This window comes from Stegodyphus dumicola, chromosome 3, assembly GCF_044657685.1.
Source record: "Stegodyphus dumicola isolate Sdum_Otavi_A_Nest chromosome 3, ASM4465768v1".
NCBI classification, from domain to species: domain Eukaryota; kingdom Metazoa; phylum Arthropoda; class Arachnida; order Araneae; family Eresidae; genus Stegodyphus; species Stegodyphus dumicola.
This window is the reverse complement of record NC_140770.1, coordinates 15,571,059-15,597,594: the sequence shown is the minus strand read 5'-3', so window position 1 is coordinate 15,597,594 and position 26,536 is coordinate 15,571,059. Positions and strand designations below refer to the sequence as shown.

At 34.6% G+C, this 26,536-nt stretch overlaps 1 protein-coding gene across 1 annotated transcript in view; it reads right to left on the bottom strand.

Annotated features, from left to right (window-relative positions):
• The window catches only part of LOC118186408 (glutamate receptor ionotropic, NMDA 3A-like), a 221,883-nt gene that overhangs the window by 53,624 nt on the left and 141,723 nt on the right, over positions 1-26,536 (bottom strand). The window contains exons 7-8 of the mRNA XM_085812593.1: positions 15,138-15,494; positions 4,570-4,703 (exon numbers count right to left, since the gene is read on the bottom strand). Of these exons, the coding sequence (XP_085668719.1) occupies positions 4,570-4,703; positions 15,138-15,494 (491 nt within the window). The remainder of the gene's footprint in view (positions 1-4,569; positions 4,704-15,137; positions 15,495-26,536) is intronic.

Here is a 26,536-nt window from a genome sequence, read left to right as displayed (position 1 = left end):
TTCGGGAACATGCAAGGACCTGACTCGGAACAGAGAGCTTACTAAAGCTATGTTCACTAATTGTGGGAAGTAGACAGGATACACAAGAAGGGTATACAAAACCCTTTATTTTTCTCTATTTACAAAAACTTCCGTACTTCGGAATACACAGACCCGCTACTCGGGGTCTAACGAAAAAATATTAAAAAAAATAGAACTAAACTCTAATTTAACTTTAAAATAATAAACGTGGAAGATTTGCCTTATAATAACAGGAAGCGTATGTAGTACAGAGAACTGTGAACACTACAATACGTTTAAATTTATCAAGAGGATTAAAACCTCTAGCCTGGAAGGCAACAAGCAACTGCGTAACTTCTAAGGTAAGCGGCCTGCCTCGACTCACTGCTTCCTCTCTCTCGCTTGGCAAAAAGCCACAACTTAAATACTTGGCGTTCGCCAGACAAACTTTGCATAAAAACCTTAACGCTTATAATTCTGGCCGGAAGTAGAAAATAAGAAGTGATAGTAAAGATTTAAAATAAAATAAACGTTAGTAAAACTTAAGATCCTTACAATCCACGCATTTCTGTTCGCCCGATACATAACTGGTAAACTCTCCATCCTAAGTCCTTCAAAGCAGCGAGGCTTAGTGCTTTTTCCTATAACCAACAGCTTCCTCTTGTCCGTTCCTGACATATTTGAGCAGCACACGATCCATCGCTTTTTTGGAGCCAGAGAGTGCAACGTCTTTTGTAACTTAACGAGCCGTCCGGTGTAGCAAGATAACACAGCCCAGTCTCATTAGCATTGTAGATGTTATCTGCTGAAAAATTTTCAAGAAACTCGGGCAGTTTTGCTGATTTCCATTCTTCAGTATTTGCACTATCAGCACTTTCTTTCTCGCCATGTGCTTTCTGGAATTTTATGTCATGTCTAGATTTCCATCGAGACAAACCAGCCGTCCGTAGCTTTGAAGTCATCGTGGCCCAGCTTTTTAGCGAGTTCGTCTGCTTTGCATTTTAACATTGGGCCGCTTACTCGCACAGATCGTCCAGTAACAATGGCAAACCGTTCATTATGGGCCTCATCGACATCTGGGTCCTTGCCTTCAATCTCCCGTTTTTTGGAAGTTCCTCCTCGTCCTTAACATTGTGCCCATTCTTCTCGCAGCTCATTCTCTTGTTTTATCAAGCGCGCAATTGTAGTCTTTGCCGATCCGGTTATTTCCATCAACCGACGCTGATTAGTGTTTCGTGTTTGTCGCTTGATCTTATCCAGAAACCAATTTCTTCAGCTAACGTCAAGTCTCGTCGTGGCATTTTGGCAGGGGAGACAAGACAAGCCCACAGTTCACTGACTAAAGTGGTCTGAAGAAGCCTTGATGCTTCAGGTTCAAGATGTTGAGGTCAAGAGGGAGATGAAACGCTCGCGATTCAAAGCTTTGGTCATTTCCTCGAAACTCGGAGACGCAGGTCAAAGAAAGGTCACAGAAAATGGTGCGCGTGTGCACCACAAGCGCCTGGCCCCAGCCACCACCCCTGTTCTTATTGGTTGCCGTTTATGACGTCATGCTGAAAAGATACCATTATCTGTTTCGTTTGAATTAAGTCAAGGGGAACTTATAACTACATTGGATTTGGTTATGTCCTGTGTTAATGTGAATTTGTGCGATGTAACAGAATAATTGCAATTAAAACGAACCTAACAATATAAGAAAATATGTCGGCCCTTTTTATATAATTTCTTAATGCTATTTCTTCACATTGCTTCGTCAGCAATGTCAAGAAATAGCACTTAACTCTTACTGTGTAAATAATGTCTGCCGCAGTTTTCAAGAATTAGCGGTTTATTTTGCAGAAAAGTGTTTTTAAAAGTGATATAAATGTAAAAGCTAGTTATTGCTTTATAAAAATTAATTGTTTGTTTAACTAAATAACCTTCCTTTCATTTATTGTTTGTTATATAGAGATTGTTTGGTATTAAAATTGCTCGTAGTCAGATTAATTTTTTTCTTTCTAATTCTAGGCATTAATTTCTCTTCATTTATGGTTAAAAATAAGATAAAGTGATAAGATATTTTTAAAGCACTAATAATATCGTTTATTTGACTTTGTCAATTGGATTTATCGTGCTGTTTTTTTATGCATTATTGTTTTGTTTCTTAACTTTTATATCTTATAAAAAGTGTTATTGTAAAAGTATTTTATACTTATAAAAAGTGATTACTTTTTATCTTAAGTCAATTTTTATCTTATAAAAAATGTTTATTGTCAAACGATATTCATCTAATGACAAAAATACTGCTAAATGGTTATCGCCTGCACATCGATTTTCACGTTTTTTCTAATACTATGTATATTAACAGTATATTTCTGAAGCTGCTTTTTATTTTTGTAATTTTTTCCCAAATACGGCAAATTATTCTATCGTCGGCCAGCGCTTTGCCTGTTTCAGCGCTAAAATGACCTTGGACTCAAGCTTTTCGCGCACAATAATGCCGCGGAGAATTCTTTTGGTCACTGTATGACGTCAGAAGTCGTGTCCAATAAGAACTTGGGGTGGTGGCTGGGGCCAGGCGCTTGTGTGTGCACCTCCCACCGGTTTTGCTTTTGTTATGCACTTTAAGGAATTCCTGACCTTTGATAAAGCATTTTCCTGGGGAGCCGCAACTACAGAACCTCCAATATGTCGCGGACCACCTGTACATCCGCTGTACGCGGCCGACTTGTGGCTTCTGTTTCTTATTTGCTTTCACGTTTTTTGGTCCAATTAAGCGGAATTTTGGTCCAAATAAGCGAATAATATTAAGCTGATGAACATACGATTTGAATAGTAAAAAGTGAAATCCTTCTGTGTCGTCATTGGATGCTGCCTTAACACTCAGCCACAACAATGTCCGGAACTCATGTGCCCGACTGTTAAAATATCACACACACATATATATATTTGAACCAAAAAAGGGAGGTTCACAACTACAGTCCTATATACAACATTTCAACGTTCTGAGGCTACTCGCTTTTGAGTTATGCGAGATACGTACGTACATACGTATAGACGTCATGAAAAAAAAAAAATCTTCTGAATCTATTTTAAATCCCTTTTGAGAAAAAAAAAAGTCTTTTATTCTGTACTTACGGATGTCACGCAAAAACATAGTTAAATTGAATTCGATAGCGGCCAAAATGGATACTTTCGTTGAAATGTAATACGCGAAATGTTTCATGATTACAATACTTCCTTTGCTTCGTACAAGGAAGTAATAACAGTAATAAGAAAAATAATAAAGAAACTAATAATAATAATAAAAGAACTAAGTTACGTAAAACTTAAGTACCCGTTCTCAGATAAGGAAAATGTAATTAAATATACGTGCATTTTTATTAAATCTGTCAAGTAATAATTTGGTAGTTTATGGCAAATTTAATAAATATTTAAGATCAAAATTAATTTCTACAATCAAGCCCCAGTTTCATCAAATGAATTCACCTTTAAATTAGGAAGGATTATTCAGGATTTAGGATTTGCAATTTGAAACTGGAAGTTATTTAGGTCTTCAAACTATCTCAACAAGAATCCGTGACTTGGTAAAGAAGCATAAAATTGCGTAAATATAAATTAGTAATTAAATAGGCTTCTTTTATTCATAGTTGACCTCCTTGCTCTATGCTATTCACCCCTTCTCCAAATATCGCACATGGAAACTTTGCGGAAAAAGCAACGAAAGGAGAAATCGTCGTGAGAATCATCGCGAGACAAGAAAGCAGAGAACATCGTGGTAAAAAACATCGCCATAGAAAATAAAGCGGTTCAGAACTTCGGCAGTTTAGAATACTGTCGCAGAAAACACTGAGGTAAATAAAGAAAAGCACCTAAAAATCATATCATGATGATAACAATGCAGACGATATACATTTTCAGATTTCAAAAGTTTTAAACCCATATTTATATAACGATTTGTAAGCGGAAAAGGAATAAGAAATACTTTACTTTTGAATTAACTAGTAAATTTTACTGAAAAAGCAATAAGGAAATTTACGCATTTAAAAACTATAAAAAAAAAAAAAAAAAAAAAAAAAAAAAACATACGTATAAGCAATTAAGAGAATTTTTAACTATTAAAGGTCATTACTTAATCACCAATCTTCAATTTCTTCTATAAAATGCAATTCGTTTATCTCTTTTATAGAATCATATTAATAATTTTTCATGAAAAATTTATACAAATCTGAAATATATAGGTAAAAATGTTCCTTGTTCCTTTTTGCGCTCTTAAATTACTATGCGAATATGCACTTAAAACTTTTAAGTCTGAAAACACACGTTTGCGTTGTTATCACCCTGTGATAATTTATAGGTGCTTTATTTTTTACGCCGACGTTTTTTACAACGATGTTTTAGAACCGCAATATTTTCTTCCGTAATATTTTGTACGATGATGGTTAATCTTGCATTGTTTTCTCTTCGACATATTCTTTCATTACGTTCTTGCTGAGATGTTTTGTTGGTAACGCGTTCCATAATTATAAGGGCAATATTTTTTCTTAGCAAAAAAATAACGAAACGCAATTATGATATATTTTTTTATACCTGAGTTTTTCGAGTCCTTGCTGTAACGTGTCCACTCCGTAGCGTTGAATGTGTTGCCATAACTCAGGATTTTCTTTGTATACATAAAATTCTGCGGCACTACCTCTAGCAGTTCCCGTGCGTAAACTCAGAAGCTGAAATACAAAGAAAGTTAAAGTTGTGAAAAATTTTAATTGTCGTCATTCTAAATAATACCATTGCAAATACACTCAACTCTTTTTTACCCGGTTTTTAAATAACACGGTTCACCAACAAGAACAAATGAACTTTTTTTGAACCAATTTTTTATTCTAGCGCGAATCTCCTCCAAAAAATTACTTTTTAATTCTAATTTTGACAGTGTGATCAGAAGTCGGTCAGTTTATGCCCACACGTATGTTAGTGACTTGGTCTACTTCATCAACGAATTTGTGATGTTAAGAAATTACTAACACTAGTAATATAAAAATTGTCAGCAAAATTTATGATTATTTATTTTAATTGGAAACTAATTTTATATGAAATAACTGTCCTAAGGGGTTAAAAGCATAACACTTATTTCATTACATAATATGTAGAATATCAAATGCAGAGTAAATTTGATTCTTGACAGAGTACTGTGTTCTTAAATTTAAATATCAATGTTTTTTGCAAATCATTAAATATCATTTTATCATGATGAAATTTAAATGCATATGTTTAGCTAATATAGCTTCTGTTCACTTTTTTATATGTTATTACCATGCAATCAGTTTGTTTAAAATTTGTTACGCAATATAAATCTTTCTGAGAATGATAGAAACGTTTTTAAAGTAATGTATGTAAGATTCATATTAAGGTAATTAAATTGCGAAACTGCAAAATGAAATTTTTAAAATGTACAGTTATTGAAGAAGCAGTAGTAATTGAATTCATATGTAGACATACATGTTTTCATTGCATTTCAATTCAATGCAATTTTAAAAACAATTTTTTTAATTATCTTTTAAATTACAATCTTTAATTTGAGTACGTGGTACCACCAAAAGCTATGTAAGTTGAATTTTTTAAATATTTTCAAAAAAAATGTGTATAACTTTATTTAAAAAACTTTTTTTCCTGTCTTACTTGGAATTTTAATATTGATAGTCTTCAGAGCTATGTAATAAACATTATCTCAATTTAACTACAGATTCTGTCGAATAATTATGTAGCATTAAGAGGAAAACAATAACTGTAATACAGATTAACATACAATATGTAAGTAAGAAATAATTTTAAGAATAGACTATTTAGTAATTTATTACATTCAGAAAAATTTTCTGACTGATATAAGGCATTTAAATGTTAGTCTAAATATTAAGTAGTCTCTTGCATTCGTTTGATGTTTTATAATCCTGCTACATTAATATGATAGATATAAAAAAATATGCAATAATTATAGAATGAGAGATAATATGTGTTCCCACTGGCAAACATTTTGTTAAAGTAGTGGGTGAAACAAAAAAATTTGATGCGGTGGTGAGAATCAACGAGAGACACAAAGACAGTGCAGAAAAATCAAAGTAAAAATTTTTGCTACTTGAATTTTAAAACCAATTTTTCCTTCAAAGAAATGATTTGATTTTAAAAGCATCACACCATTCTCAAATAATTTTGTTTTGAAAATAAATACCAACAAAAGAAAATGAAAATATTTCATATTCGTATAAGCTATGTAAAACATTATATTGCCGCTTGTGATTTTGTTTCAGACTGATTTTATAGTATGAGATACCAATTTCATAGAATAGGTTTAGAAAAACGGGTGTTTAGCAAGGAAGTTAAACTGCGCGAAGACCGGTCCCCTAGCAGTGACGTAGTAATTCAGCGCGCAGGCCTTATCTATCTCGATGGTGACGGCAGGTGACGTAGATAAGGTCACGTTTATCGAGTTTAAACCTCTGATACCATTTCTTACTCTTTCGAATCGACGTAAATTAAATCACTGATCAAACTGCGATACGGACTAATCAACTGCAAGTGAAAGTAAAACCTCACCGAATTGCTCATCACTTCCCCAGTAAGCTTCGATCCAAGTTCATATTATCTCGAAAGATTTGTCAAAGAACGAATCTTATTTGTTCTTTGTTTTCATGTAGTATTTTCTTCAATTTCCTCTATAAAATGCAATTGGTGGCGAAGGTTTTAAAAACATGGCACACCGTTGACATCGAAGAATTGATGCGAGAAAGGTCCTTTAGATGAGGACTATTTGATCGAATTTATGATAATAAAGAAGTAAATAATGACGAAGTTGAAGGTGAAGTTCAGCTAGTAGCGGTTACTTTGCTATACGTATGGAACAACATTTTCTTACTCATGATCATGACATGGATCGTACATTAAAATTTCAATGTAATCGTAAGTTTTGTGTAGCTGGACTGAAGAATTTTTATAAGCAACTTGAGTGAAAAAAAAAACAAAACAGCAGAGATCGTTAATAACGAACAATATTCTTCATTTGAATCAAACCCGACAGCTGTGCTCGACATATCTGACATATCTACTGATGTCAGCTTTTTTGATACAGTTCGTAATAAACGTGCGCTCTTGTTATCAAGTAGCGATGGATAGTTACGAAATTGAGTTTTATTCCTAATTTCAGTTTAAATATTTATATATACTTATAAGGCATTTCTCCTACTTCCCTAGCGTGCCCTCGTGGTGTAACGGTAGCACGCTGGGCCGGTATTCCAGAGGTCGGTGGTTCCATTCCCGGCGAAGGCGGTTGCATATTTTTCATCTCTCCGGCTTTTCCAATTAACCTAATATCTCTACAAGTGGCGCCCGAACTAAAAGGGTTGTGGATGATGATTCTCCGCACCCAGGATTTGGCGACTAGGTCCCCTAAAACCCTAGTCGCCCTTTAAGAAGGTGGAGTATATAAGGTATTTCTCCCACTTCCTTAGCGTGCCTTCGTGGTGTAACGGTAGCACGCTGGGCCGGTATTCCAGAGGTCCGTTTTTCGATTCCCGGAGAAGGCGGTTGCATATTTTTCATCTCTCCGGCTTTTCCAATTAACCTAATATCTCTACATACTTATGGGCTGAATTTTCACTGTGCACTAATTTAAATTTCTTTTTGTAATAAAAATGATTTTTTGTGTTTTATAAGCATGTAATATACTTGTAGATTTCATCATTACTGTTTTTGCACGGTTTTGGAGAAAATATTTAGAGTGTTTTCATTTTACACGATTTTTTAAAGTTGTGGAAGGCATCCCCAAATTTACCATGCGTTTTTTACACGATTTTCTGTGCAGGATTTTCTAAGGAACATATCTACCGTGTAAAAAACAGAGTTGGGTGCATTAGTTACCAATAAATGCTTTAATTATCCGTTAATTTTGTGATTATTTTTACAACATAAACGGCATAAATTCGCCCGGAAGACAAGTGATACAGTCAACAGTAATTAGCCTACAGTAATTACTGTTAGAAAATAATAATCAGTTTACAGTAATAATGTATAATAATTAATAAATACAGTACACAGTAACAACGAAATAATAATCAGTAATTACAGTAACAAAAACAAAGAGACAGAATTAACGGTATCAGTTAACTATCATTTGTAGTATAATTAATTAATCATCTTATAAACAGACTAATGCAATGGATGGTCTAAATGCGTATTTGGAGGCAACGCTAATCAGCTGAAGACAAATTTTTAAGTGAAGATCACACCCCTCAATCATTATCTAATCTCTCAATGTCCCATTTTCTTCGAAGAAAGATTTACTGCATTCTTTTGATAATGTATCTTTACAGTCTCCACCTTGGACTTGCTCTCTGTCACAGGGTATTTGTTCTTGTCCTTGATAAATAATCCGGGATACCCTCGGCTGAATTCTTATGTTAATTGTTATTTGTGCTCAAGTAAATCATGAAAAGAACAAAAAGAACTATGAAAGTTCAAGTATTCCAAACTAATCCGTTTGCGTATATAGAAACGGCTTGTAATGAAGGGAAGAATGAAACTAATAAAAGGTATGTTGGTGTATTTAACTATGGCAAAGCACACTAGGGCTATCTGCCTAAGGGGAGGGATGCCTTCGTGGAGGACTTTCTAAGGGAAACTGGCTCGTATACACGTTACACATGGGGAAAACCACGAAAACACCCATGCAGCCACCCCGTTCGCGGGATTCGAACCCCGGACCGAACTACCAGTGTTCAGCGACTTTACCGCTCGGCTGCTGGTGGGCAAACTAATAAAAGGAATTAGTCCTTTGTGAGGTTTATCTATTTATTTTTAACTAATAGTTCATTTTAAGTTAACACTTTCCTATTACTTTCTTTTCACCCACGCTTTTCATGTCAGAATGTAAATAAGACGGCGAGAGTTTATTCAGATTAAGGTAGAAAGAAGTGGTATTTAAGCAAGTGTTTCGAAAGTTAGTTTTAGAGTGTGTCTTCCAATTCCAACCCACGTTGTGCCGTGATTATTAGTGAATTGATTTAGTAGCGTTGAGTGCTTCTAGCCACTTAGCTTTGTCTCGCCGGTTTTCTACAAACCAGAGCCTAGCCTTTGCGTTAAATTATCTTGTGAGCTGTCAGGCTAATTTAAAACAGACTACATCTACAGAGGGAAATTTTTTTGTCTAAATTCCTTGAGCTACTAAGTCTGTCAGTGCAGTCACTGCAGATGACATAATTTGCATCCAATAGAAGACCTCCATCAATCTCGCAACAAACACAATAATTAAAAAAGTTTTCAATGAATTTATTTTTCACGGCTTTTTTTTAAAAATAAGTTGTAATAATAATAATAATAACAGTAATAATAAAAAGAAGACCGAATAGGAGACGGAAACTAACAGTGTTTAAAAATGGCAATAAAATGTAAAAAGTGCAATATACGAAAAATAAATAAAAGTAGTAAAATTAAAAAAAAAAATAATGAAGCAGAAAACGAAATCAGTTAATTGCGAAATGTAATGCACTATACATCCATATTTAATCGTTACATAAAATAAGAAAATAAATCAATGCTTCATATTTAGTAAGTACACTGGTGCGCAAAAATTAAGGACGAGACGGTTTTTTTCAATATAACTTTGTACAAAAGCTTTCCAAATCAACACATTTAATACCGTAAGATCCCCAATACGTAAGGACATGAGTAATGTAAGCAACACTTACTAAAAGAGAAATCAGAGGGATAAAAAGAAGCTTTATTGAAAAAGTAGCATGGAGCGCAATGCGACTGAAGGCCGAAACATCCCTGTGATGGGTGTCCAGCAAGAAACATCCGGTCTTTAATAGGGGATATGATCTCCCCTGACTGCTAGGCAGGTTTCACAGCGTCTGCCCATGCTGAGAATGAGGGTGTCAATGAGTTGTTGAGGCATTGCTGCCCATTCGTCTTGCAGCGCCAATCGAAGCTCCGGAATCATTACTGGTGGTAAGGTACGAGCTGCCCAGCGTCTGCCTAGAAAATCCCATACATGCTCGATGGGATTGAGATCCGGAGATCGTGCCGGCCAATCCATACGTTTAATATCCTCACTCTCTAAGAGCTGTTCGGCAGCTACTGTGCGATGACATGGTGCATTGTCGTCCATGAAAAGGAACTGCGGACCCATAGCGCCTCTAAAAAGACGCACATATGGAAGAAGAATCTCGTTACAATAACGGGTCCCGTTGACTGAACCTGCGTCGAAGATGTGAAGGTCTGTACGACTACCAAGCATGATGCCTCCCCAAACGAGAACACCGCCACCTCCATACCTGTCCCTTTCAATGATGTTCGAGGGATGATTGCGGCTTCCCCGCTCTCTCCAGATGAGTATGCGATGAGAATCGCTACTCAGACTGAATCTGCTCTCATCTGTAAAGAGAACTCGTCCCCATTCATTGTCTCTCCAATTCCGTCGTCGTGTTTCAGTCGTGAAACGATGCTGTGAGCAATTCCGAACTCTGCAGCCACATTTGTCACACTGCGGCCTTCCTCCAACTTCCCAATGATTCGACCTCGGGTAAAAGCATCCAGATGTCGTCTAACAGATTGATTATTCGCCATTTCTCGCTGAGGCAGCAACTCGGTGTGATTTTAACTGCTATACGGCGTGCAATCTCTTTGCCAGAAATACTGATCTTACACCGACAACATGCTTTATACTACTCAGACACTCCCCCATTACGTCTACCTGCATATCTGCTCATGTGCTACCGTACATCACCTTACTTAATCTCCTGATTGGTCTTTCTGTCCGCTCTGCCTCTTCGTTCAGCTGATATGCTAATTTTTCGACTTCGTCCTTAATTTTTGCATACCAGTGTACAATACGTATTACTAATAAGTAGCTTTTATAGAAACATCTTTTTAAGTACATGAAAAAGGAAAAAAACAAATTTTATAAATCACGTAAAAATCTAGTAATAATATTTAAGTAATTTAATTATAGGAACAATAAAACATTTATTTTCAGTGCAAAAACTCAGAAAATAGCTCAACTGTGTTTTAACTCACAATCTACTGGTTTACTAAAAAGTTAAATGCCTTAGTAAATGCGCCAAGCGATCGTGCTAGTTAGACTTAAATAACTCGAAAGGAGAAAAATTATTAAGAATAAAAAATTGGAAATATAATCAAACACAAACAGACAATAAATTAGGATTTTTTTGCTTGTCTTTTTTCTAGGAACTTAAGAATATAAGCCTTTAAACAGGAAAAAATATTCCACCTGATTTAGTTAATACTTACAAAAGAGGTAAGCAAATACCTCGTTCTATAGCTTACAATACTATATCACTTGTATGAAGATGAAAAAATATTCTTTTATAAAAATATAAAAAACTCAGTCATAAATTATGATCCGAAAGATATATTGCATCATAAATTAATTAAATTTGTTAATCCTTCAATGTATGAAGTTTTATTTTTAATTTATTTTTTTAAATTTAAGTTGTAGGGTTTATATTTATTTTAACTAACATTTATTTTAAGTTTAAGCTATCTTTCCTGTCAAGCCTTTACTTTTCCCTAAAATTGCCAATGCCAGAGTATGTAAATCGTAGTAGAACGCGCAGACTATTCAAATTTCAGCAGAAGTAAATTGAGTTTAAATAGAAGGGAAACAAACGAGATTGTAAGTGTGCTTCTTGAATCACGAGCGTGAAGGTTGCTAGGTAGAAATTTAAGAACCGCGCTTTTCGGCCTGTGTGCCTATTTCGGCAGTTCGTTGAATCTTTCAACTTCTTAATCAGAAAATTTGCTGAATCTCAGCTGTATCTTAGAACGCGGTTAAGTTAGTTACGATTATAGAGCCTCGTAGGTAGTGACTTCGTTATTTATTCATCCTGTCACTTATTTTTAGTTGCATTTTTCTATTTTGTTACACCGCCGGGTCGGCGTAGTTTGTGAGCGTCAAGTGAACGCAACTGTGATTTCGAAAGTGAAATAAAAAGGGATTTAAACCCTTCTTACGAGTTTGTATAATTTGCAGTTTATAGCAGTCACTACTACTGTTGCTGACCAGTTGGGGCCACGCAACATCATAAAGTCCAAAATACATTAGAATTGATATCAAATAAAATAGGGAAAAAGTTTAAAAAATTTAAACCAAGTTTTAATTCTAATTTTTGAAAAAAATATTATTGTTATAAAATGGCTACATTATGCAAAAAAATATGATAAGCAAATGTTCAATAATTTTCTGTAATAATACATACCTTATAAACTCGTTCAAACAATTTTAAAACTTTGAATACATCAAAATAACAACAAACACAAAATCAAAAATTCTTGAACACAAATGATGTCCACACCCTATACACCAACTCACAATAATGACCGTTACACCACACAGAAACTTTCAAAACTATATACGTAAACAGTATTTATCCAATTGGTTACACTGTGCAGTAACCTAAGATTTGTGTTTTGATTTGATTTACACGACTAAATACATGTTGTCAAATGGCAACTACATGCATTTAAGGGTTAAATAAATAATAATAACAATTCCAAACAATATGCGACATGTTCTTCAGTAAGCCGTAGTGGCCGCTACTTATTTTACGCTATTTTTTTTTTTTTTTCCCCTGAAAGCCATTCATGTGGTTCTACAACAATTATCATTGAGACAAAGCTCGGCTAATCTTTGGATTATGGTAATTTGGCGATTTTTTGGCTAAAATTTGGCAAGCAACCTGCTACAGCAACCTGCTAGTTTTGTTTCGGACGCCATTTTGTTTTCACGAAGTAAAGACATTTTTTTTTTTTTTAACTCAACATTTTTTCCCGACAATCTGCTAGCCGAATTACGCTTATACTGGAACTTTTATGGAACAAAAACGCTTAATTGTGATGAAGATTAGGTGCGAAATTGGGAGAAAGTGCAGAATCGCAAACTGCTTGCCGCATTTTTAAGAATTGCACATACACGGTATCATCCATGTACACGTCGACCTATTTTCACTAAAAAAAATCCTAGAATTGCACAAAAATGGCATTGCGCACACTCTTGACTTTATCCATGTACACTGCTAAAGTCCTAGCTAGTAACCTTTATCGCCATACCAAAATGTCGTCAAACTACCTGTTACCATATTCCAAAGATTAGCCCAGAGCTCCTTCAGGGAAGATGTTGTACTGTCCGATTCGACTTCAGCGATACAGGCCATCTCCTCTTACCAAGAATGTAAAAACATATGCGTTCAACAGTGTCAGGAAGTCATAAAATAACTTTCCCACAAGATATCTTTTCAATGGATACCTTCACACTGCGGTATTTATGGCTTATATGCTTGCGAACAAGAGGGCTAAGGTTCTCCAAAAGCCAAAAACGAGTGCAAGCCTCCATTCTATTAAGCGTCTGACATCGCTAACATATCAAAATACTTTTAGAGATTTTGCCACTCGGGCTTGTCAGGGCAAGCCTTGGAGTGTTCTTTCAACAAACCCAGCTTTTGTTCCTGACCACCCGCGAACAGTTGCGGTGCATCTTTTAGACTATTGACGGGGCATGCGACATGCGACGGAGGACGTGAGCACCACCCCTTTACCATAAGGTTAACTGGTGTAGCGCCACGTCCACCTGTGTCTATAGTCGAACTTGAGGGCCACACGAGGGTCCCGCACGGGGTGCCGAAACCCAGCGCCCGATGTATCCCGAGGACGGTCCCACTGACCAAAAGCGCCCTCCGGAGATATTCTCCCATCCGCTTGTCCGACCCTCTGTATTTGTTGTTGTATGTATAGAAAATTACATGGCCTAACAAGGGTCATCACTGCATTTGCAAGCTGGAAAAGTCTAAGGCAGTATTGATAATGGCATTATTACATATTGTTGACAAACTATTGCTGCGTACCATGACTGTCTACAGAATCATTTACTTCGCACTGGACTAGCTGATTCGCCGTTGTGTGTTTTACATAATAGTGGATGGCCAATGACGGCGGAACATTTGGACGAGCGTGAAGCACTGACAAATGTTTCTTGTAGATTTCGGCGCTATTGGCAAGCACGAAGTTTAATGGCCTAACGGCCGATGTAACTTGCATTTGACAAATGAATTTTTCGGACATGTGGTTTCCATATGTAATTTCATTGGCTGCCTCTAAATATGACGCCAGAGACAACGTATCCCGCCATGCGCAATAATCACGACTCCGGTGCAGGTGCCACAAATATGTATCTTATGCGTCAGAGATATGTTTCCCTGTGTAAACGGACAGACACTGGCGCCTCAGACTTGCAGGGATACTTAATCGGAGATATGTCTCCTCGTGTAGATGGGGCTTTAGCCAGCTGAGTATGCTTGCATGCGGTTTACGAAAGGTATGATTATATATGACACCATCAGGGTAAAAAGGAGCTTAAGTTCACCACACGCTTGAAACATACAATTTTTTCTTTTTTCTGTTTCAGAGTACTATATAATTCTAAATTGCATAATACAGGGTGTTTCTAAATGAATATCGGGATTTTAACGCTTTATAGTAATTATTACGTAAAACTTGAAATCATACTTATTACATGAAATGAAAGAGTAACTCAAACAGTTGTACCTACAAAGTGTTCAATGTGAGAACCTTTTGTTACACGGGACAGATCGAATCGAAAACCTTTGGTCCAACTAACTCTTGGTCGTCCCATACTCTTGGTGCCTCTTGGCGCCAACATACTCTTGGTGCCAACATAACTCTTGGTGCCTCTTGGTGCCAACATACTCTTGGTGCGCTTTGCAAAGGCAGTCTGTATTTTCAAACTGAGGATACCATCTACGAATGCTATTACCACTTCTCGGATCACATCTGAACTTAATCCGGAATGCACGTTGCACAGTAACTACAGATTCAGTCTTTGCAAACTGAAGAACACAAAAAGCTTTCTGTTTACTATTCGCCATTTTTGCTACAAGCGCTTTTTGGCGCATGCGCGTACCAGCAAACAGAACTGCTTGAGTTGCTCTTTCATTTCACGTATTAATTATGATTTTAAGTTTTATGTAATAAATACTACAAAATCCCGATATTCCTTTAGAAACACCCTATACATTAAAATTAATTTTAGAATTCATGTGTACAGTTAGTTCTCTAGTATGCTATTAATTACTTACACTTGCGTCGTGAAAATCATCCACCCTGAGATGGAAGAAGAGTCCTGCGAAAAGAGCTGCGATGTTGGCGGTGTAAGAGGCGAGGAAGATGACGCTGAAGCACCCCCATATGTTGATAAGCACTTTGTTGGGCCAAGATTTGGGCGCCTTGAAGGCCACGAGATGCGAAAAAAGCAATGACCACATTACCCACAGGGCTGAAGCCAAACTGAAGTTCTTTGTCCTCTGCCTGCCCCATGGGTTGAGACCGAATGGACTGAACCACTCGTAGATGGCTGCAGCGATGGCAGTGGCTGTCAAGCCTCCGAAAATGGCCACCCACAGCTGGATGCTGAAGGGTACCAGAAAGGCCGAGAGCTGAAACAACAAGAAATTAAATAACCCAGCAGGAAAATTAATATGTGGTATCCGCAATATGAAGGTATTATAATCCTTAATTATTATATGAGATGGAAATTATATATTCATATAACGGAACAGTTTTTAAGGGGGGCACATAGCATCAAACGAAAACGTTGGCGCGATATCTGACTAGATGGCTATAGCCCCCTAACAATATCTAAAGCTTCATGGGGGGGGAAGAAACTGAATTTTAATATCAGAAATATATTACACGCACATTATATATATGTTACGGTGAAACACCGAAATCTGGAGAATGTCGACTTTCACCGGTGGATGTCAACATTCACACAGCCCCTTGATATATGTCCGAAATATTTCCCAAATACTCTTATTTCTGACTTACACCGGTCAATGTCGACATTCACCATGTACTAATGGTGAATGTTGAACATATAACGATATTATATTTTCTCCTCCGTCATTCAGTCTCGAATAAACGCACTTGAGACTTGAAATAAGAACTTAAGAACATGAGAATCTAAAACACACAATACATTCAAAATGAGAAAGGAAAATAATAGAAGTTAAAAACTTACTTAATTATACAGTACGTTCTAAATGAGAAAATAAAATAACAGTAATAAAACACTTAATAAATTATGTGATTCAAATCTTATTTATTGCAACAACTTAAACTATTATGGCACTTTATGACCTCTCTTTTCGACTTTCACCAGAGCATATCTGTGATTGTCGAAATACACCGGTGAGGGTCCGAATATATAATCATGTAGTGAAATATTCGGTCTTTCACCGACGTATTTGGTGAATGTTGATATTCTCCGGTGAAAGTCGACATTCTCCAATTTCGGTCTTTCACGGTAACATATATATATATATATATATATATATATTTATTTATATGGATTTGATTATGAAAGAATGTTTAATCTTAAATAATACACTCACTTTACTTTTGATTTTGAAATTAACGTTTTAATACTAAAGAATGTATAAATTTTATTTTTACTTTTGATTTTGATTATAAAAGAAAACTTGAATTTAAAATAATATATTCATTTATTTTGCTACGAAATTTACAGGCGGGGTGAGATGGCTTCCCCACAAAGAAGTTTTAGGGTTGCCATAAAGTGACAAGGGAAGGCAGGTTTGCCACATTTGGCGACAAAATTGGCAATATACCATGGACGGTTGGAGAACCCTCTGGAACGAATTCTTGCCGGTTTAGCCCAGAATGTTCTCGAACATGAGCCGAAAGCTATATAAACCCAGCTGATCCGCAGTCAGTGAGTGTGTGTGTGTGTGCCTCGTCTAGAGTGCGAGTTAGTCAGTATCGAGATGGTGACTCATCTAGCGAGTCAATCCCTGCGGAGTCGATCGAGTGGACAGCCAGGAAGCGAGTGCCGAGTGGGTCGTCGAGTGCACCGAAGGAGTCTCTTAGTGTATCGCGGTTAGTGCATCGTCGAGAGAGCGTGTTGAGCTCCAGGAACGACTGAACCGAAGAGTTGGGAGCTGTGCTAGTGTATCGTCGAGTGCATCGCGAGTTGTAGCGTGGAGAGTCTCGAGAGTACGTGGAGCTCCGAGAACGACCAAGCCGTGTCGGGAGCTGTACTTCGGAAAGCAGAGTCGGGTACTTTGCAGGAAGTTGTCTCCACAGTGATAGCCTGATAACCTGAAGGCTGTGTCGCTGATCGTTTCAGCGTGTTTATAGTAGTTCATCGACGACTGTAAAACGTGTTTTGGAGCTGTCCTGACAATACTGGCTAATAAAGTGTGTTTCGATACTTCATCAAGTGTCGTCGTTATTCACTCCAAATCCTTACGAACCCCGTAACAATATTTTTTTCTGTATATGTCTTCTTTTATATATCTTAATTTGCACAAATATCGATATTTTTTTATTATTTTTACAATCCTTGGAGAGTGTCGGGGAATATGTTTTCTAAAATAAGGATATAGTCTAATTCAGTACTTAAAGTATACCTCAAATTAGAAGAATTTGTTACTCATTGTTTTTGGCTTAAGTTGACAATTATCTTTCTAATAATTGAATATTGTTCTTAACTTATAAATTCTAGAAAATTACTAATTTGATCCTTATTTGAAAAAAGACGAAACACTCTCACTTAATTTGGTTATTGTTAATTGATAGTAGATTGGTTTGTTTCCCTTGACAAATGAATTAATCTGCGATCAATAACGAAAGCTATTTTTCAGTACTTCAGATTTTGAATTTTTACGGTCAAAAGATTTTTCTTTACAGATTTCAAATAATTTTTACTATAACAGATTAAAAAAAAATTTACTAGCTAGGTAATTTTACTGGATACTGACATGGAAAGCTACTTAAAAATACTAAAGTTTTTCTAATAATTCACAGCATTAATTGAACTGTTTTTCCTTGGATATGATATATAAATACTTTTTCAGATAATAAATTATATATACATATATAAATAAAACAAAAAGTAAAGATCTTAACGAAAATGAATAAAATTCTGTTCCTACAATATGAAGGTCTAGCCTTTCTTCTCCCAGTAAAAGTTACCAAACTGAATAAACGCAAATTAATGAAACTTTCAAAAACCAAATTAAGTACCAAATTAAAATGAGAAAGGATATTTTTTTTTTAAAATTACAGAACATTATACATAGCAAAACAAAATAGTTTTTTTATACTTATCTTCTCTGTTCTGCTTCAAACAGAACTTGTGAAGGGAAAACTGTTTTAAAGCCTTAATCCAAGTTGATTAATAAGTTCCGAATACATGTTTTGTTCCTCTGAATCATTTGAGACTCAAAACCGCTTTTTAGTACCAAATTTTCTATTTAAAACTAATTTTTAATAGTTTTCAAATGTTCAGATCTTTTCCCTACATGCATTCGTACTCAAATTAGACTAATACACAATATACCAATGCTCAAAAGCAGTTAAAAAAAAAAAAAAAAAAAAAAAACCTGAAAAAATAAAAACAAACCAAATATACAAACTAAATTAAATCAAAACGAAAAATTCTAAAACAAGAATTAATGAATCAATTTTTAAATCGAATTTGAAAAATAAATTGTTCAGTAGAATTATATAAAGCCTAATATAAGGGCTGTCTCAATTACTCGAAAAATTTACCTTTTGTGAATTTTAAATTTACGCCAAAAGATAATTAATACAATAAACAGCTGGGGCGATCGAAGTTAATAACGAAAAATATTTTAAAATTGAGAAAAGAAAATTATGAAAAATAAGAAAAATATACCTTCCTTAAACCTCCATGCCAACAGAATGCTTATATATAATGTTAAATGTGCCCAGTGACCAAGCTGTTGATGTCTACTTTGTGCAACTATCCGATATTTTCATATTACGGAGAACTGTTATTCTTCGCATGTACACAGCGATCTGTTTTTAGTTAAAAAAACATGATAGAGTTTTACAAATTCGGCATCGCGCACGGTTTGGCATTATGCACATTAAACACTGCCTAGCTTTTCATGACATAATATAAACAGGTTACCAGATTTGGTGCTTTGGCGCACATTTGGTGACTGGTGCCCTGTTAACAGAAAAGTACACTTATAACTCTTAAGGTAAGAAAGAGAGTCTCACTCACAGTGGTTTTGAACAGTTCAGATATGTATGCGTTACGTTTTTATTTACCATAAAAAGGACTTATTCACGATATTACGCTTACGATATCTAATATTACGGACGTTTTAGACGCCTGTGATGAGCTGTAAGTAAAAGTGGAACATCGCGGTGGTGGTGCCATCTGTTGAGTAGAATATTCACCATCCAAAATGCCCAATATATTTGTCATTCGAAACCGGAAACTCGTTTTTTAACCAAACTTCTAAGCTGTCAGATTTCGAGGCAACTTGGAATATATATGCATTTACTGCCATTATCTTGATGCTACAGTAGTTGTGCATTTTACTCTTCAAATCGCATAAATAAGAATTTTAGTTTTAATTTCAAATTGAATTAAATTGACCAACATTTTTTACGCATTCCCTATTCTAGACATTACAACAGCAAAATGTAGTTAGTTATTCCTATCTCACTTCAGTCGATTATTTCGATAATTAGTTATTAATACAATATGACATCTAAAATAATGCAAAATAAATTCACACATTACGTAAGTAGACCGAGTTTTAAATTTGTATCAGAAGTTTATTTTATTCTGTGTAAAGCACTTCAGGTACTTTTTTTTAACTAAAAAAGATAATTTTCTCAGTGATCTTAATTATTCCAAGAAACATTTTCAGATATTAAAAATCTGATGTGTACACCACATGACTTCCTTGTACGGAATATTAAATTATACGCATTTTTTCTTGCATTTTATTTAAACTTATTAGATTGAATTAAACCTACGCCGACAGCGCATAAACCACAATAGAATAAATGCATTCTTTAAAATTCAGTTTGTTTACCATAGCGACACTCTGGCAGTAGGTTTACTTAACAGTATTATATTTCATTCATATTATAACTCAGAATGCACAAAATGTATATCATTTAAAGAATTATCTAATCGTTGCCACATGTTCTATTCAAATACTATAATAAAGCTAGAATTATGTATAAAAGAAATTAAGCAAATAAAACCAAAAAGAAGCAGTTTTTCACAGACGATTGAGTATTTCTCATTCAATTAATTCAGTTCTCACTTCGCGACAAGGCAAAAATACATAAAAACTCAAAATATCTGTATTCAAAATTACGAAGTAAATCTTAAACGCTTATTTCCTCGAAAAAATTCCAGAAAGGATTAAGCATGATTTAATTGGCAATAATAAATGAATGCGTTATCTTTGTTGTTGCGAAACTAAGTTTCTCTAGATTGGCAACAAATCCACTAGTCTCCTGTTTCAAATGTAAACATTAATTGCCGCCATTAAAACAGGCTTAGCGGCAATTAAACAACTTTAAAATTGCTGATAATTCTAAAAATATTGCACACAGATTTACTAAAGGCATAAAATCCTTAACCGGAAGATAAAAACAATATTTTTCAATCATTTTTAAAGAAAAAAATGTACAATTTACAAACATATAAGAGTAAAGAAACTGACATCACTGAGCCGGGTAACAGTGTGGATATATATATAAATATATTTATATACGTTTGGTGCGGCCGATTGCAACCAAAATACGAGGTGCACATCTACATGTTATAGCAGTCCTATATACAAAATTTCAACGTTCTGAGGCAGCGGTCAAAATGGATATTTTTGTTGAAATATGCTGCCTGAAACTTTTCGCGATTACAATTCTTCCTTTTTACTTTGTACAAGGAAGTGAAAATGAAAATATTTCCAGTAGTAAAAAAATCTGATGTGTACACAACAAGACTTCCTTGTACGGAATATTAAATTATACGCATTTTTTTCTGCATTTCATTTAAAATTATTGCCTCGAATTTCATTAGAGATAGAATTTTCATTCAATTATTTCAGTTATCACTTTGCGACAAGGGAAAAATACATAAAAAAGCAAAATACCTATATTAAAAATCGAAAGATATAGAAAAACATAAAACATAAAACACCAAATACCGTTAAAACAACAACAACAAAAAAAAAAAAAAAAAAAAAAAAAAAAAAAAAAAAAAAAAAAAAAATCTTTACAATTAAACTTACAGTTTCCACGCAAAAACAAGCAATTCGGCCAACGAGAAAGAAGACAGATTTTCCGGTGCACAAAACCGAAAGTTTACTTTTTCAGTCTCACTCGGCAAAAAGACGCTGAAGGCGTAGAAACTGACTTAATTTGTTGTGAACGCCATGCTAAGGGAATATTTATGTAATAATAAAATTCCATAGTCAAGAATACACTTAAAATTCTAACTGTATGTTCTTTTCATTTTTAATGGCGACGTTCTCTTATTTGAAAGTACGTGGAATTAAATCCACAGCCCCGTAGTCAAGTTGTTTTTTCCGCCTTTTCTACTCGTACAGTTATAGAATGTTCTCGAAATATTTAAAGAGAACTGGATTGGCTGACGTCATTTCTTGGAAGCTCCGCCTTTCCAGAGGCTATAATAAAACTCGCAAAAGGAATATAGGGGCTTTTTCTTAAATGCCACAATGCAGTAAACCCTTCATACAAAATATTATTAGTAGTTCTTTTTTATTTACTCCGGAGATCAGATTTTTGTAATTGCTATTTTCTTCTGAAATATAATAAATGGATCCTGTTTTTAAAACTATCGTCTGATAATTTAAGCTACGACTACATTGATGATTCTTCAACAATCTATTTATTCCTGACAAAAGCTGGTACATCACACACATATATATATATATATAATATATTTAATAACTTAAATGATAATTCCAGAATGGATTAAGTATAATTTAATTCGCAAAAATAAAAGATGTTACTTTGTTGTTGCCAAGCTTAGTTTCTCTAGATTGGCAACAAATCCACTACTTTGCTAAACTTCAAATGTAAAACAATATGACTGATATGGTAAAAAAAATTAGGGTTAGCAGCACTTAAATATCTTTTAAATTGTTGATAAATCTAAAATTTTAACTTGCAGATTAAGCGAAGGCATAAAAAGCTTAACTGTAAGCTAAGAACAATATAATTTAATCATTTTTAAACCAAAAAATGCACAATTTACAAACATATAAGAATAAAGAAACAACATATATACATATATACATCTACGTGTTAGCAGTCCCACATACAAAATTTCAACGTTTTGAGGCTAATCGTTTTTGAGTTATGCGACATACATGCGTACATACGTACGTACAGACGCCACGGAAAAGTGTCTTCTGAATCCATTTTAAATCAGTTTCATAATTTGTTTGGGGAAAGAGAAAGAGTCCTACAGTCCTTTATTCTATTCTTACGTAGAGATGTCACGCAAAAATATCGTAATATGCATTCGATAGCAGTCAAAATGGATATTTTCGTTGAAATGTGGTACCCGGAATTTTTCTTGATTACAATGCTTGCTTTACTTCGTACAAGGAAAGAAAAATACAGTGATATTTCGAATTACTTAAGCGAATGTTGTGTTAGCGAATTACAGTTGCTTAATTGTTTATTTACTGAATATGTCATTAAATTTGTTACTGTATATATAGACTTACGTATGAAATGAAAAAAGTTTAAAAAAAAGTAATTATTCATAGCCGTAACTGCATGTATAACGCATATTTACGTGACTTTATTCAGGTATGTGATCTGTAAGTTATGAAGAACACTTTTTGTCTGGTAAAATTACAAATGAAAATATTACATTGAGTTCATCTAAGCAGAAAGACATATTGTAATTATGAAAAATCTCAATTTTTATCCGATTCCATATTTTAGTCTTCGACATCCTCGGTTAAATATATAAATTTAGATTTATTTGATTCTTCTTAAAATTCTGAAAAATTACACTTTAGGTTTCTTCAAATTAGTTAAATATCTACAGTTTATATTTTAAAAGACTCCCAAACAGGGAACTACGAATGTTGTTATTTATATTTCTGTCCTTGGCAACAGTAAGTGTTGCCAGGCCGCCGCAGTCCAATCGAAAGTTTGATTATTTTTAACGATAACTTCTTCAGAACGTTTTAACATTTTAGTGTGATTTGTGTTACTTACAGTAAACTGAAAAATTCATCTCGGTAAAAAAATGGAATACTCGTGAATATTCCCATGCGATTATTTTTTGTAAATTTTAACGTGTTTTATCAAGGCAGAGTACATCTATGAATTTAATTTTTATACAGTGAATAAAGCACTATCCTACAGTATTGTTAAAAACTAGTACTATAACGAATTCAGTCGTGGTCGACGTTCGCTACAGGACGAATTCCGTGAAGGTCGTCCAAAATCGGCTGTTGTGCCAGAAAATATGGATGCTTTGAGTGAACTGATAAAGCAAGATCGTCGTGTGTCATATTGTGAGATTGAGGTATCTTTGGGCATTAGTATGACAAGCATCAATAAGATATTACATGAACATCTGGTTTCAAAAAATATTTGTCCGCATTGGATCCGGCATAATCTCAGAAACGCTCAAAAGAAGGTTCGTGTCGATTGGTGTAAGGAATGTTGGCAAAATGTATTCAGGTGCTTCAAAGAGGCTGTTCGCACATTTTTTAGACGATTTTGGTAAGCGGTAATAAAAATTCGTTTGCTGCAAAAGAAGTAACTGCATAACTAGTATTTTTTTATAAGTCAAAATTATCGTCTGCGGCTTGAAAGTTTTGTTTTTATTCAAAATGGCGAATTTAACAAAGCAGTGGTTCGAAGGCTACATCTACGTTCTTTCCGAAGAGAAATATGCATACTCCGTTAACCAAAACTTATAATTGCTACTAAGTAAACCTTCATTTACACACCAGTCCATTAATACTTCCTTACTTTCGTTCCAAATCCTATAGAAATTTCAAATTCATCTTACCACATTCAGCCGTTTTATAGTGTAAACCACGAAATAAGCTACTTCCTAACCAACATCCAACCCACAAACAAGCCCTTACTAATCTTTTCCCATTAGTCAAATTTACGCAACCAATTACGCCATAATAAGGTTTTCATAACATTCAAGTACTCAGGTTACCATGAATGAAACAACAACTTGGCGAGGTCACCGTCAAATATAGGCTAGCCAGAAATGCATCTACATTAAGATGATGGTAAAATTTTACAGGTTAAAATTTCAAAGCTGTTTTCGAAAAATTTATAAAAATTATTTTTAAAATACAAATTTTAAAAATAAATCACAAAAACTGGGCGAATTTTATTTGGAATGAACCTAAATTTCGAATTCTGGAACAAAGAATAAAGTATGTTTAATAAAAAAAGAGATATTAACAAATATAAACCAAATTCCGTTAACACTGAGGAGGTAAAATTTTGAGAGGTAAAGTTTTTAAAAACTGCTATTGCGGTTTTTTACAAAGCAGGGCTGTTTGGCATAATTTGAGTCGTAGAATCGAAATATGGAAAAACATTGGCATGTCAATTCAGAAGAAGTCTGATTTTATGGCAAAATACCTATATTAGATCAATGCTATATATAAAACTAATACATATCCTAAGTCGCGCTTTCGAGATTTCAAAAACGCAAGTTGAATTTCGTCAATCGGCCCAGTAGAACATTTTTTTTTGGCGCAGTGTACATGAAATCAAACTTGAAAACGTCAAGTTCGTCAAATAAAGCGCCAAAAAGTTAAAGCATAGTTAAGGTTCACTTATTCATGAATCACATGAATAATATAAACAATTATCCGATAAAACTCTATGCAGTAACAAATAATGCCTGAATTTCCATGCGAATATACACGATAATTCAAAATAATGTGTTTAAATGTAAAAACCTCCCTTTCTGTGCATGCAGTTTAGTTGTATGAAATTTTAATTGAATCAAACTGATTTAATTGGATCAAATTGTTTTTAATTGAATTTGTATGAATTTTTAATTGAATCTCCGGTAATCAAAGCATAGCAATAGAAAGTATAACAAAATATAATAAGTCGCTTTATATAAGTATCAATTTGTATAATAAGTGCATTAAATATCTATATAATAAGTATCAATTTGAGAGTTCAAAGTATGGGTAAATCTATATAACTTCCATTCAAATGAGTAGCATACCGAAAATTCATCATCGGGACATTAAAAAATAAGAAAAAAAGTACTTACAGGTAAATGCACGGTAATATAAATAATCAGCCATACCAGATTTCCAAAGTAAACAAACTCACTTTGTGGCGCACGGAACAAAACGCACTCACAAGCAAAAAAATAGATACATTCAACACAAATTCTGAAAGTAATCATACGCAACAGCTGTTGAAGCTCCCAAATTAATGCACTCCAATCACAAAACACAATAAATTCACCAAAGTACAATCACAAATTTCAGAAGCTCACACAAAACCAACAGCAATGGTGCTGACATGCGCAGAACTCCCCCAGTATAATATAATACGGTATAGAACGAATGGCTGTTTAGTTTGGTGGCAAAGCCACGAGGGCTATCTGCCTAAGGGGAGGGATGCCTTCGTGGAGGACTTTCTAAGGGAAACTGGCTCGTATACACGTTACACATGGGGTGGTGTGGTGGTGTATTTAATTATGGCAAAGCACACTAGAGCTATCTGCCTAAGGGGAGGGATGCCTTCGTGGAGGACTTTCTAAGGGAAACTGGCTCGTATACACGTTACACATGGGGAAAACCACGAAAACGCCCATGCAGCCAGCCCGTTCGCGGGATTCGAACCTTAGACCGAACTACAAGTGCTCAGTGATTTTACCGCTCGGCCGCTGGTGGGCGCCCACTTCGAGTTTGGAGTTGCTAGCTTGTGTTTTACAAACAAGCTTGGCAAGGTATATTGAAGCCCTGTCCCTAGCTGATGTTCCGATAACACTCGTGCTAAAAAAAATAAGCAGCAAACTAATTAAAACTCATAAAATAAGCCACAAATGAACTAACTGCGACTAATGTTTTTCCCAGTTTAAATTATGACATCTAGATTACATTCAGTGTGGCGGGATACGCATGCTAGTCGAATAGCTGGCTACGCGAGTGGCTAAATTAAAAAAAATTCTAGAAAGTTGCCTATCCGATACTTTTTCAATGATATAGGTTTAAAAAGAGGGGAAGTGTTTTTTTATAACCTATGAAAATTTCAAATTTTTGTAATAGTTTGGATGTTAGTTAATTCTTGGATGTTAAAATTTTAAAGTCCCATAAAAGAATATGGTACGTATTTCGTTTGACAATAAAAATCAAGGAAATTAGCTTTTAAACTGAAATGCTTCGAAACATATATATATATAAATTTAGAAAATGGGAAAAAATTACAAAAAGTTAACTCTCCCCCCAAAATCCGAAAGCTTTCAGATTTTATATTACGCCCGAAGGGGCGTTTTTTCAACGTTTCACCAGATTAAAAAAAAAAAAAAAAAAAAAAAAAAAAAAAAAAAAAAAAAAAGGAAGCGCCTACTACATAAAGGTAAACATAAAGGTAACACAAAGGTAAACATAAAGGTAACATAAAGGTAATACTA